This window comes from Elephas maximus, chromosome 3 (genome assembly GCF_024166365.1).
Source record: "Elephas maximus indicus isolate mEleMax1 chromosome 3, mEleMax1 primary haplotype, whole genome shotgun sequence".
Lineage (NCBI taxonomy): Eukaryota > Metazoa > Chordata > Mammalia > Proboscidea > Elephantidae > Elephas > Elephas maximus.
The window spans coordinates 33,642,612-33,657,904 of NC_064821.1; the positions used below are offsets into that span (position 1 = coordinate 33,642,612).

The window sequence follows — 15,293 nt, forward strand, 5'->3', positions numbered from 1 at the left end:
CCCCCATTCCCAACACACATATCCTAGACTAACATTTAAAGGAAAGGATTTTAAAATTAACTTTTACTACTGTTTCTGGTGCCTTAAACAACACTTGGCACAAAAGAATCGGTGAAAAATCTTTGTTGAATGAACAAAACAGAGTCTTGGGGCAATTTATAGAGAAAAATACTGCCTTGGGAAAGTTTGGGATTAGAGGCAAGGATATCTAGTTGGTTCAACAAGAAGATAGAACATTTGGGATTCCAAGAAATTGTCAGCAAAAAGGCACAAGATCTATGGATAACGTATTGAATTAATTAAACAAGTTAAAAATATAAACAGCAGCATATCTGTTAAGTTGTCGTGAACTGCTTATGGCTAAGTTTGCATTGCTCTTTTCTCTTTTCCAGGAGTTTCATCAGTTACATGGAATCAGGAAACCAAACACGTGTTTCAGAATTCATCCTTTTGGGGCTTTCAGAAGAGGCAGAGCTGCAGCCCCTCCTCTTTGGGCTATTTCTGTCCATGTACCTGATCACCTTAATTGGAAACTTGTTCATCATCCTGGCCATTATCACAGACTCCCACCTCCACACACCCATGTACTTCTTCCTCTGCAACCTCTCTTTTGCAGACATCTGTTTCATTTCCTCCACTGTCCCAAAGATGCTGCTGAACATCCAGATGCAGAGCAAAGTTATTACCTATGAGGGCTGCATCACCCAGATGTATTTTTTCATGCTCTTTGGAGGGTTAGATAATTTCCTCTTGACAGTGATGGCCTATGACCGGTTTGTGGCCATCTGTCACCCTCTGCACTACATGGTCATCATGAACCCTAAATTCTGTGGCCTCTTGCTTCTGACATCCTGGTTATTGACTGTTCTGTACTCTCTATTACATGGTTTAATGGTTTTACGGTTGTCTTTTTGTACAGAGTTGGAAATCCCCCACTTTTTCTGTGAACTTAATCAGGTAGTCCAACTTGCTTGTTCTGACACCTACCCCAATGACTTAGCGATGTATTTTACAACTGGACTTGTGGGAGTTATTCCACTCACTGGGATCCTTTTCTCTTACACTAAGATCGTGTCTTCCATTTTGAGAATTTCGTCTGCTGGGGGCAAGTACAAAGCCTTTACCACTTGTGGGTCTCACCTCTCAGTTGTCTCCTTGTTCTATGCTACAGGGCTTGGGGTATATCTCAGTTCTGCTGCTACCCAAGCCTCCATGGCCAGAACAATAGCTTCAGTGACGTACACTGTAGCCACCCCCATGTTAAACCCCTTTATATACAGTCTTAGGGACAAGGACATAAAGCAGACTCTAAAAAAACTTTTCAGCTGAGAAACATTCTCTCCATAACAGAATCATTTTTCTCAAGGATTGCTCATGAACAACAGAGCTCCAGATCATGAAGACCTACATCATGATACTTTCATCATTTCCTAAATGTGCATTATTCCCAGAATTCAATCTTCTTGATTTTAATATATTATAAACTATCTTTTCTTCGTATTTCTTTCAAAAAAATTTTTTTTACACCAAAATCTTCCCTTCAGTAAGTAGGCAATTCATTCAGGGTGACTGGAGATGAGTCGTTATGAAACAAATATTTCACTAATAGCTATGCAGTACCAGGAAAGCATGATCCCATGGGAACAGCACCATCATTGCCCTCAAACCCAACAAGTTGAAATATCAGTTTCCAGATTCCCATTTTGGAAAGCCTGTTTCTTCTAATCAGTTTCTGTTATGAAATATTCAGCTACTATAGGTTATTTTCTTTAAACAGAAGTGTTGTTAAATATTTAGAGCAGAGAATTTGTACACATGTACTTACTAAATTATAGAAAGGGCTGAAGTATTGGGAATGACTCCTAGAACAACACTGAAAACCAGACCAACTAAGACCATTGATACCTTCTCTATCATCAGGAAGGTGGTGGAATCAAGAAGTCTCTACTGAAATTATTGGCTCCACAAACACAAAGCAGTTTCTGCAATCCAGATAGTAGGAATCTTTTCTTACAATTGTTAGTTCAAGACTCACTGTGCCTGCTATATTTGTACTTGTTTAACAAAGGGTAGGCACATCACTTCTTGACACCCATGATGCCACTGACATGCAAATTTGGCTTCATTTATTCCCGATAACCCAATGCCCTTCAACTAGGTTTGGCCACATGATTGGCTGATACAAGGCATCTGTCTCACTTTTGTCCTCTGATTCTCTCCTGTATCTGGTTAATATCCTAGTAATCACATGTGAAACTTAAGGTTTTAGTGATCCTGGGAACTATAGTTTCCCAATTATCATCCTCTGCAGTACAGGAACATAAACCAAGGGAGGGAGAAATGGATATTGAGTGTCAGTCCACTCTATCCCTACATTGTAAAGATGTAGACTCAATAGTGGGTACCAAACTTCCTATAACTTGTATGTATTTTAGGATAGGGTGATTCTATCTCTTTCAAAGTTCCCTAAGTCTTTGTCCTCTTTCCATTCTAATATATACTGGTAGTTCATACTTTCTTTTGAAAGGATGATTTGTAGAGCATGAAATAAGTGAATGATAGAGACTGTTAACATTTGCTGTATATTCTTAGGTCTTTTTTTTTTGTACAAATTATATTTTGATAAAATATGTATAAAGTAAAATTGGCCATTGTAATAATTTTTAAGCACACAATTTAGTAGAATTAATTACATTCACAATGTTGTGTAACCATCACCACTATCCATTTCAAAAACTTTTTCAGCATCCAAAACTCAAATTCTTTACCCATTATGCAATAATCAATCTCTGTTCATACCTCACCTCTCCAACCTCAATTCCTCTGTGGCATTTCCTTCTTCATGTCTCTATAGCCTTGATAGCAGCAACAGTGTCTTCTTCACACTGACCCAAGGTGACCATTTCATAGGGTGAGCTTCATCATGGATATCCTCGCTATAAAAAATTCATTGACTCTCACTAATTTTTTAATTAATTGTCAATTCTGTAGCTAAAACTTGTCTCTTGGTTATCCAGCTAGCCCTCTCAGCCAAATTTATTTTTCTCTTTTCGTTCCCTGATCCTCACTGTTGATCAGCTACTGAGAGCTATTTGTAACTTCCTAAGCACATCTTGTTTTTGTTGTTGTTAAGCACCATTAAGTTGATTTCTACTCAAAGCGATGTCATGTGACAGAGTAGAACTGCCCCAAAGAATTTTTAAGCTATAATATTTACTCCAGCAGAGTGGCCACGTAGGTTTCCATTGCCAACCTTTAGGTTAGCAGCCCAGCGCTTAACGACTGCATGGCCAGGGCACCTTAGAGTTTCATTAATCCCACATTTTCTTCTCTGATGCCCATTCCTGCAGATCTATCAATGCTTATGCATCTGGAGAAGCCCTATCTCCATCTGTAAGGCTCAGTACAATTATCAGCTTCTCTACAAAGCCATCGTCAATCTCCCAGGAAAAGTGGGCTACTTTTTGGTTCCAATTTCCAGGATTTGTGTGCCCTTTCAAGGTTTTTCATTTGTTTATTTTCATGTCTTCCCCTGTGTAGACTGTGAGAGAAGAAACAATGTATTAGATATCTACTTATTTCTAGAAAATAATTTAGTATCTACCATACTAAAAAAAATAACTGCTCAATAAATGTTTACTGAACGACTGAAAAAAAATGGTTGAATGAGAGTACACAGGTACAACAATAGGAGAGAAAGGAAAAGCAGTGCAACAAGGAGAAATGCTGCTTAGAGGAGTCCCATGATTGAGATTCGACATTGAAAGTTGCATAATAAATATGCTTTAATGTACACAGAATCTTGTTTCTGAATCAGAGATGAGCTAATCATTACGGGGCACCCTGCAATTATAGAGACCCCATCTAAAGACAGGCATCGTCCTCCAGGGAGGAAGGAGACCAATGGGATAAGAGAAGTACATGGAACTTCAAACCTCTAATCCAAGGATCAAAACTGGCACAGGTTTACATTCTCTTTTTCTGTCCTATGTCCATAGAATTAAGTTTCTCAGTGATTAGAGAGACAAAAGACTACTTTATTAATGAGGTTCATGGGAATTCAGCTGCTAAAGCCATAGGAACTAAATGTTTCCCCTAAAAAAAAAAAACCAAGCCCAGTGCCATCGAGTTGATTCCGACTCATAGCGACCCTATAGGACAGAGTCAAACTGCCCCCACAGTTTCCAAGGAGTGCCTGGTGGATTCGAACTGTCATCCCTTAGGTTAGCAGCCGTAGCACTTAACCACTATGCCACCAGTGTTTCCGTGCTTCCCCTGTGCCCTCTCAAATATACTTCATTTATCTCAGGTGATGAGAAAACACAATTCTGTCTTCCAGAGACCTTATGAATGGTTCCATCTCTCAGCTCTTCTTGGGTGTAGAACTCTCAACTTCATCAATCATCCAAGGAAGAAACTGTATCGGTGAACTCCAGCTCATCCCTGATAATATCTAGGTGAGCTACAGCATATTCCCAGGTGCTGAGTAATGTGATATGGAGAGAGGAACCCCTTTTATTGTTAGTAATTTTAGGGGCAAGAACAGGAAAAACAAGTTAAAAGTTTAATAATGCAAAGTCTTGCCAAGCTAAAGTCCCTGATTCTGGACGGCAGATCTGTGTACAATAAATATCTTCTCTCTCATATTTGTCTCCTTTGATGTTGGCTCTCAGTTATGGGGCCTCTCTGTTCGAGAGCATTTCTTCTTGTCTCACTACTTCTCCTTTCTTCCCCATTGTTGGGAATTTCTATTTAACCTCCTTCAAACATTTGTTCTTTCAGTCCTTCAACAAATATTTATTCAGTAGTAACTGTGTAAAACCCGTTGCTAGCCAGTCAATTCTGACTCATAGTGACTGTGATGCTTAAGATTGCATGTCAACTTGGCTGGGCCATGATTCTGAGTATTTTGGCAGTAGTATAATGTTATGATAACTTGCCTGTTGAGATCTGATATGTGATCACCCCCATGATGGGATCTACTGTGAGCACCCAGTCAGCTGAAAGGGAGCTTCCTTGGGCATGTGGCCTGCATCGAATATAAGGCGATACTCTGGCAAGGCTTGGTGGCTTTCTGCTTGCACTGGATCCTGCTTTTGTGTGCCTAATCTGCGCCTCTTGAGACTTGAACTAGCAGCTTAACTGTGGTCTTGCCTGCTGATCTTGGGAATCACTGATCTTTGAAGACTGTGAGCAAGAGCTCTGCTCTAACTTGCCATTCTTGGGTTTGCCAACCTCTGTAGCTTCTTGAATCAGGAAAAGCCTCTATCCTGACTCATGGACTTGTGATGTTCCAGCCTCCGAAACCACATGAGCCATTTCCTTGATAAAATTCTCTATCTATGTATATATGTATTTATATGCTTTGTTGGTTTTCCTTCTCTAGAGAACCTAGCCTAAGGCACTGACCCTAAAGGACCCAGTACAACTACTCCACAGGGTTTCCAAGGAGCAGCAGGTGAATTTGAACTGCCAACCTCTTGGTTCGCAATGGAACGTTTAACCTCTGTGGCACCAGGGCTCACTGTATGGTAGGCTTTAAATTGTAAAGAAGTGAGTAAACCATAGTTGTTCTCTTCAGAGGCCTAGAGTCCAAACAGGGCAAGAGATATAGAAATAAATGCAATATCCTGAAGTTGCAGTGTAATCCTGGTGAAATGGATCACAAAATATTTGCGTCTTCCTGGGGGGCATAGAGTATCTTATAATTTTATTGAGCTTTGAAGGAGGCGTTGGAGTTCTTCCATGTGGAAAAGGAGTAGAGCACTTCTGGAAGTGGCAGCAGGGAAGTAAATATGGGGGCTAATTCAACTGTAAGGTGTGTATGGGAAATTCCAAATAGAATTTAGTATCTTAAGAACAACCAAGGCAGGGAATGAAAAGTGAAACATGAACCTGTCTAGCTAGACAGCAGCCTTATAATGAAGGTTCTTACATTTTCACTATAGGATGATACTTAATTCTGAAATTAGTACAGTCAGTTCCTGTGAACTCCACATACAATTTCCCCTATTATCAACATGTCCCATCCAGAATACCACATTATATTTAGTGATCATTTGTTTTGGAGGCTCCTTTTGGCTGTGACAGTTCCTCAGACTTTTTTTGTTTTGATAGACTGCCAAAAGAATGAACAAATCTGTTTTGGAAGAAGTAGAGCCAGAATGCTCCTTAGTAGCGAGGTTGGTGAGACTTCATCTCACTTATTTTGGACATGTTGTCAGGAGGGCTCAGTCCGTGGAGAAGGACTTCATGCTTGGTAAAGTGGAGGTTCAACGACAAAAAGAAAGACCCTCAATGAGAAGCACTGACAGAGTGGTTGCAACAATGGGCTTAAGCATAACAAGAATTAGGAGGATGACACAGAACTGGGTAGTGTTTCTTTCTGTTGCGCATAAGGTCACTATGAGTCAAAACAGACTTGATGACACCTAAACAACAACCTAAGAATTTCATAATTTGGAGCCCTGATGGTACAGTGATTGAGCATTTGGCTGCTAACCATAATAATGTCAGCAGTTTGAATCCACCAGCTGCTCCTTAGAAACCTATGTGGCAGTTCTACTCTGTCCTATAGGGCTGCTATCAAGGAAATTGACTCGATGGCAATGGGTTTTGTTTTGTTTTTGGTATTTCAAATTTTGCGGTGGTATTGTAAATGGTATTGTCTTTTAAATTTCAAGTTTCAGTTGTTCATTGGGGTTTTGTAGGTCAGAAATTGGTTTTTACATATTTGCCTTCTACCTTCATTTTGAGTTGTGCCACATGAGCAAATGAAGGTCCCAAAGGCTTTACTCTATCTACGTCATTAAGATTGACTCTACTTTGAGGAGGCAGCCCTTCCCCAGTCATCCTTTGAGTGTCTTCCAACTTGGGGGCTCATCTTCCAGCACTATATCAGACAAAGTTCTGCTGCTATTCATAAAGTTTTCACTGAGTAATATTTTTCAGAAGTAGACTGCTGGGTCCTTCCTCCTAGTCTGTTTTAGTCTGGAAGCTCAGCTGAAACCTGTCCTCCATGGGTGACCCTGCTGGTATCTGAATACCAGTGGCATAGCTTCCAGCATCACAGCAACACACACGACTCAAAATGAGAAGAAACACCTGCAAACATCCATTAATAATCAGAACCAGGAATGTACAAAGTATGAATCTTGGAAAATTGGAAATTGTCAAAAATAAAATGAAAATCATGAACATAGATATCCCAGGCATTACTGAGCTGAAATGGACTGGCATTGGGCACTATGAATGGGATGGTCATATAGTCTACTATGCGGGGAAAGACAACTTGAAGAGGAATGGTGTTGCATTCATCGTCAAAAAGAACATTTCAAGATCTATCCTGAAGTACAACACTGTCAGTGATAGGATAATATCCATACATCTACAACGAAGACCAGTTAATACAACTATTATTCAAATTTATGCACCAACCACTAGGGCCAAAGATGAAGGAACAGAAGATTTTGATCAGCTGCTTCAGTCTGAAATTGATCGAACATGCAATAAATCAATATGCATTGGAAATTAGTGGTGACTGGAATGTGAAAGTTGGAAACAAAGAAGAAGGATCAGTAGTTGGAAAACTATTGCCTTGGTGATAGAAACAATGCTGAAGATCGAATGATAGAATTTTGCAAGACTAACTACTTCTTCATTGCAAATACCTTCTTTCACCAACATAAATGGTGACTATACACATGGGCCTCACCAGATGGAACACACAGAAATCAAATTGACTACGTCTGTGGAAAGAGACGATGGAAAAGCTCAATATCATCAGTCGGAACAAAGCCAGGGGCCGACTGTGGAACAGACCATCAATTGCTCATATGCAAGTTCAAGGTGAAACTGAAGAAAACCAGACCAAGTCCACGAGAGCCAAAATATGACCTTGAGTACATCCCACCTGAATTTAGAGACCATCTGAAGAATAGATTTGATGCATTGAACACTAGTGACCGAAGACCAGACTAGTCGTGGAATGACATCAAAGACATCATCCATGAAGAAAGCAAGAGACATTGAAAAGACAGGAAAGAAAGAAAGGACCAAGATGGATGTCAGAGGAGACTCGGAAACTTAATCTCGAAAGTCGAACAGCTAAAGGAAAAGAAAGAATCGATGAAATAAAAGAACCAAACAGAAGGTTTCAAAGGGTGGCCCAGGAAGACAAAGTAAAGTATTTTAATGACATGTGCAAAGAGCTGGAGATGGAAAACCAAAAAGGAAGAACAGGCTCGGTGTTTTTCAAGCTGAAAGAACTAAAAAAAAAAAAAAAAAAAAAATTGAAGCCCCGAGTTGCAATAGTGAAGGATTGTATGGGGAAAACATTAAACGACAGAGGAAGCATCAAAAGAAGATGGAAGGGGAGGCGGGGCCAAGATGGCGGACTAGGTGGACGCTACCGTGGATCCCTCTTGCAACAAAGACTCAGAAAAACGAGTGAATCGATCACATACATAACAATCTATGAACTCTGAACAACAAACACAGACTTAGAGACGGAAAACGAACAAATACGGGCAGACAGCGACCATTTTCAGAACTAGGAGCCAGCGTACCAGGCAGGTGACATTCGGAGCCTGATCTGGGGCAGAGCCCGGGGGTCAGACAGCACAGACAAGGGGCCCAGCCCTACCCCCCCGAACCCATCCCGGGAGAGAGTCTAGCTGGTTGGCGCGAGCGGCGTAGCGGCGCAGCCGGAGGGAGAAGCACCCGGGAGGCAGTGACTGATCTTGGAGTGGGGAGAGCAGTGTCCCAGCCGGGGAGCCGTCCCACTGGGAGTTTGGCGGGAAGCAGGCGGGGCGCGAGCGGGGGGGTCAACTATATTTCCCTACAGCGACCCCGGGGCGGGGCCCACACGTTCGTGTGGGGGGACGCCCACCCAGTTCGTGCGTGTGGCGCGGCGCACCGGAGGGAGACGTCCCCGGGAGGAAGTGACTGGTATTGGAGCGGGGAGAGCAGCGTCCCAGCCGGGGAGCTGTCCCTCTGGGATTTTGGCGAAAGCAGGCGGGGCGTGAGCACGGGGTCCAATTATATTCCCTTGAATTGACCCAGGGGGTGGGCCCACCTGGTTGTGGGGGTGACGCCCACCCAGTTCGCGCCAGCGATGCGCCGCACCGGAGGGAGACGTCCCCGGGAGGAAGTGACTGGTCTCGGAGCGGGGAGAGTAGCGTCCCAACCGGGGAGCTGTCCCGCCCAGATTTTGGCGGACAGAGGGCAGAGCGTGAACGCGGTGATCAGCTCTATATTCTGTGGTGCTACACTCCTAGCTCTCTGATCCCTCCCCCACCCTCCCCAGGCGACCCCATTAACATCCGAATACCCAGAGCCAGAGGGAGAATTCAGATAGGGATCTGACTGCATTTTTTTTTAGCTGACTACTTGGAAAATCTAGTTTCCCAGTGATGGCTCGGAGACAGCAGTCCATATCAAACTACATAAAGAAACAGACCATGACAGCTTCTCCAACCCCCCAAACAAAAGAATCAAAATCTTTCCCAAATGAAGATACAATCCTGGAATTATCAGATACAGAATATAAAAAACTAATTTACAGAATGCTTAAAGATGTCACAAATGAAATTAGGATAAATGCAGAAAAAGCCAAGGAACACACTGATAAAACTGTTGAAGAACTCAAAAAGATTATTCAAGAACATACTGGAAAAATTAATAAGTTGCAAGAATCCATAGAGAGACAGCATGTAGAAATCCAAAAGATTAACAATAAAATTACAGAATTTGACAATGCAATAGAAAGTCAGAGGAGCAGACTCGAGCAATTAGAATGTAGACTGGGACTTCTGGAGGACCAGGGAATTAACACCAACACAGCTGAAAAAAAATCAGATAAAAGAATTAAAAAAATGAAGAAACCCTAAGAATCATGTGGGACTCTATCAAGAAGGATAACTTGCGAGTGATTGGAGTCCCAGAACAGGGAGGGGGGACAGAAAACACAGAGAAAATAATTGAAGAACTCCTGACACAAAACTTCCCTGACATCATGAAAGACGAAAGGATATCTATCCAAGATGCTCATCGAACCCCATTTAAGATTGATCCAAAAAGAAAAACACCAAGACATATTATCATCCAACTTGCCAAAACCAAAGACAAACAGAAAATTTTAAAAGCAGCCAGGGAGAAAAGAAAGGTTTCCTTCAAGGGAGAATCAATAAGAATAAGTTCAGACTACTCAGCAGAAACCATGCAGGCAAGAAGGGAATGGGACGACGTATACAGAGCACTGAAGGAGAAAAACTGCCAACCAAGGATCATATATCCAGCAAAACTCTCTCTGAAATATGAAGGAGAAATTAAGATATTTACAGATAAACACAAGTTTAGAGAATTTGCAAAAACTAAACCAAGACTGCAAGAAATGCTAAAGGAGATTGTTTGGCCTGATGACCAATAATATCAGGTACCAGCACAATGCAAGGTCACAAAACAGAACTTCCTGATATCAACGCAACTCAAATAGGGAAAGCACAAAAACAAACAAATTAAGACTAATTCTAATAAATAAATAAATAAACAAAATAATACACATAACAGGAAATCATGGAAATCAATAGATAAACGATCACAATAATCAAAAAGAGGGACTAAATATAGGAGGCATTGAACTGCCAGATGGAGAGTGATACAAGGCGATATAGAAGGATACAAGTTAGGTTTTTACTTAGAAAAATAGGGGTAAATAATAAGGTAACCACAAAAAGGAATATCAATTGCATAACTCAAGAAAAAAGCCAAGAAAAACGTAACGACGCAACAAACACAAAGTTAAACACTGAAAAGGAGGATCTCACAAGCTACTAAGAAAAACGTCTCAGCACAAAAAAGTATGTGGAAAAATGAAATGGCCAACAACACACATGAAAAGGCATCAAAATGACAGCAATAAAAACTTATTTTTTATCTATAATTACGCTGAATGTAAATGGACTAAATGCACCAATAAAGAGACAGAGAGTCACGGACTGGATAAAGAAACACGATCCGTCTATATGCTGCCTACAAGAGACACACCTTAGACTTAGAGACACAAGCAAACTAAAACTCAAAGGATGGAAAAAAATATATCAAGTGAACAATAAGCAAAAAAGAAGAGGAGTAGCAATATTAATTTCTGACAAAATAGACTTTAGACTTAAATCCGCCACAAAGGATAAAGAAGGACACTATATAATGATAAAAGGGACAATTGATCAGGAAGACATAACCATATTAAATATTTACACACCCAATGACAGGGCTGCAAGATACATAAATCAAATTTTAACAGAACTGAAAAGTGACATAGACACCTCCACATTTATAGTAGGAGACTTCAACACACCACTTTCGGAGAAGGACAGGACATCCAGTAAGAAGCTCAATAGAGACACGGAAGACCTACTTACAACAATCAACCAACTTGACCTCATTGACTTATACAGAACTCTCCACCCAACTGCTGCAAAGTATACTTTTTTTTTCTAGCGCACATGGAACATTCTCTAGAATAGACCACATATTAGGTCATAAAACAAATCTTTGCAGAGTCCAAAACATCGAAATATTACAAAGCATCTTCTCAGACCACAAGGCAATGAAGCTAGAAATCAATAACAGAAAAACTAGGGAAAAGAAATCAAATACTTGGAAACTGAACAATACCCTCCTGAAAAAAGACTGGGTTATAGAAGACATCAAGGAGGGAATAAGGAAATTCATAGAAAGCAACGAGAATGAAAATACTTCCTATCAAAACCTCTGGGACACAGCAAAAGCAGTGCTCAGAGGCCAATTTATATCGATAAATGCACACATACAAAAAGAAGAAAGAGCCAAAAGCAGAGAACTGTTCCGACAACTTGAACAAATAGAAAGTGAGCAACAAAAGAACCCATCAGGCACCAGAAGAAAACAAATAATAAAAATTAGAGCTGAACTAAATGAATTAGAGAACAGAAAAACAATTGAAAGAATTAACAAAGCCAAAAGCTGGTTCTTTGAAAAAAATAACAAAATTGATAAACCATTGGCTAGACTGACTAAAGAAAAACAGGAAAGGAAACAAATAACCCGAATAAGAAACGAGAAGGACCACATCACAACAGAGCTAAAGGAAAGTAAAAGAATCATTTCAGATTACTACGTAAAATTGTACTCTAACAAATTTGAAAACCTAGAAGAAATGGATAAATTCTTGGAAAAATACTACCTACCTAAACTAACACATTCAGAAGTAGAACAACTAAATAGACCCATAACAAAAAAAGAAATTGAAACGGTAATCAAAAAACTTCCAACAAAAAAAAGTCCTGGCCCAGACGGCTTCACTGCAGAGTTCTACCAAACCTTCAGAGAAGACTTAACACCATTACTACTGAAGGTATTTCAAAGCATAGAAAAAGACGGAATACTACCCAACTCATTCTATGAAGCTACCATCTCCCTGATACCAAAACCAGGTAAAGACATTACAAAAAAAGAAAATTTTAGACCTATATCCCTCATGAACATAGATGCAAAAATCCTCAACAAAATTCTAGCCAATAGAATCCAACAACACATCAAAAAATAATTCACCCTGATCAAGTGGGATTTATACCAGGTATGCAAGGCTGGTTTAATATCAGAAAAACCATTCATGTAATCCATCCCATAAATAAAACAAAAGATAAAAACCACATGATCTTATCAATAGATGCAGAAAAGGCATTTGACAAAGTTCAACACCCATTTATGATAAAAACTCTTACCAAAATAGGAATTGAAGGAAAATTCCTCAACATAATAAAGGGCATCTATGCAAAGCCAACAGCCAATATCACTCTAAATGGAGAGAACCTGAAAGCATTTCCCTTGAGAACGGGCACCAGACAAGGATGCCCTTTATCACCGCTCTTATTCAACATCGTGTTGGAAGTCTTAGCCAGGGCAATTAGGCTAGACAAAGAAATAAAGGGTATCCAGATTGGTAAGGAGGAAGTAAAGCTAACACTATTTGCAGATGACATGATCGTATACATGGAAAACCCTAAGGAATCCTCCAGAAAACTACTGAAACTAATAGAAGAGTTTGGAAGAGTCTCAGGATATAAAATAAACATACAAAAATCACTTGGATTCCTCTACATCAACAAAAAGAACACCGAAGAGGAAATAACCAAATCAATACCATTCACAGTAGCCCCCCAAAAGACAAAATACTTAGGAATAACTCTTACCAAGGATGTAAAAGACCTATACAAAGAAAACTATAAAACTCTGCTACAAGAAATTCAAAAGGACACACTTAAGTGGAAAAACATACCCTGCTCATGGATAGGAAGACTTAACATAGTAAAAATGTCTATTCTACCAAAAGCCATCCATACATATAACGCATTTTCAATCCAAATACCAGTGTCATATTTTAAGGGGATAGAGAAACAAATCACTAATTTCATAGGGAAGGGAAAGAAGCCCCGGATCAGCAAAGCATTACTGAAAAAGAAGAAGAAAGTGGGAGGCCTCACTCTACCTGATTTCAGAACCTATTATACAGCTACAGTAGTCAAAACAGCCTGGTACTGGTAGAACAACAGGCACATAGACCAGTGGAACAGAATTGAGAACCCAGATATAAATCCATCCACGTATGAGCAGCTGATATTTGACAAAGGCCCAGTGTCAGTCACTTGGGGAAATGATAGTCTTTTTAACAAATGGTGCTGGCATAACTGGATATCCATTTGCAAAAGAATGAAACAGGACCCATACCTCACACCACCATGCACAAAAACTAACTCCAAGTGGATCAAAGACCTAAACATAAAGACTAAAACGATAAAGATCATGGGTGAAAAAATAGGGACAACGTTAGGAGCCCTAATACAAGGCATAAACACAATACAAAACATTACCAAAAATGATGAAGAGAAACCAGATAACTGGGAGCTCCTAAAAATCAAACACCTATGCTCATCTAAAGACTTCACCGAAAGAATAAAAAGACCACCTACAGACTGGGAAAGAATTTTCAGCTATGACATCTCAGACCAGCGCCTGATCTCTAAAATCTACATGATTCTGTCAAAACTCAACCACAAAAAGACAAACAACCCAATCAAGAAGTGGGCAAAGGATATGAACACACATTTCACTAAAGAAGATATTCAGACAGCCAACAGATACATGAGAAAATGCTCTCGATCATTAGCCATTAGAGAAATGCAAATTAAAACTACGATGAGATTCCATCTCACACCAACTAGACTGGCATTAATCCAAAAAACACGAAATAATAAATGTTGGAGAGGCTGCGGAGAGATTGGAACTCTCATACACTGCTGGTGGGATTGTAAAATGGTACAACCACTTTGGAAATCCATCTGGCGTTATCTTAAACAGTTAGAAATAGAATTACCATACAACCCAGAAATCCCACTCCTTGGAATATACCCTAGAGATACAAGAGCCTTCACACAAACAGATATATGCACACCCATGTTTATTGCAGCTCTGTTTACAATAGCAAAAAGCTGGAAGCAACCAAGATGTCCGTCAAAGGATGAATGGGTAAATAAATTGTGGTATATTCACACAATGGAATACTACGCATCGATAAAGAACAGTGACGAATCTCTGAAACATTTCATAACATGGAGGAATCTGGAAGGCATTATGCTGAGCGAAATGAGTCAGTTGCAAAAGGACAAATATTGTATAAGACCACTATTATAAGATCTTGAGAAATAGAAAAAACGGAGAAGAACACATACTTTTGTGGTTACAAAGGGGGGAGGGAGGGAGGGAGGGAGAGGGCTTTTTATTGATCAATCAGTAGATAAGAACTGCTTTGGGTGAAGGGAAAGGCAACACTCAATACAAGGAAGGTCAGCCTAATTGGACTGGACTAAAAGCAAAGAGGTTTCTGGGATAAAATGAAAGCTTCAAAGGTCAGCGGAGCAGGGGCTGGGGTCTGGGCAACTTGGTTTGAGGGGACTTCTAAGTCAATGGGCAAAATAATTCTATTATGAAAACATTCTGCATCCCACTTTGAATTGTGGCACCTGGGGTCCTAAATGCCAACAAGCGGCCATCTAAGATACATCAATTGGTCTCAACCCACCTGGAGCAAAGGCAAAGGAAGAACACCAAGGTCACATGACAACTAAGAACCCAAGAGACAGAAAGGGCCACATGAGCCAGAGACCTACATTATCCTGAGACCAGAAGAACTAGTTGGTGCCTGGCCACAATCGATGTCTGCCCTGTCAGGGAGCACAACAGACAACTCCTGAGGG

The 15,293-nt window shown here is 40.3% G+C and overlaps 1 protein-coding gene across 1 annotated transcript; it reads left to right on the forward strand.

Annotated features, from left to right (window-relative positions):
- Positions 1–408: 408 nt before the first annotated feature.
- Positions 409–1,329, forward strand: LOC126071218 (olfactory receptor 7A17-like). The gene has a single exon (XM_049875464.1). The coding sequence runs from the start codon at positions 409–411 to the stop codon at positions 1,327–1,329; it is 921 nt and encodes a 306-aa protein (XP_049731421.1).
- The last annotated feature ends 13,964 nt before the right edge of the window (positions 1,330–15,293 follow it).

Bases quoted from the DNA above. Each gene is read 5' to 3' on its own strand.
- LOC126071218 (XM_049875464.1), top strand. From the start codon at position 409: ATGGAATCAGGAAACCAAACACGTGTTTCAGAATTCATCCTTTTGGGG.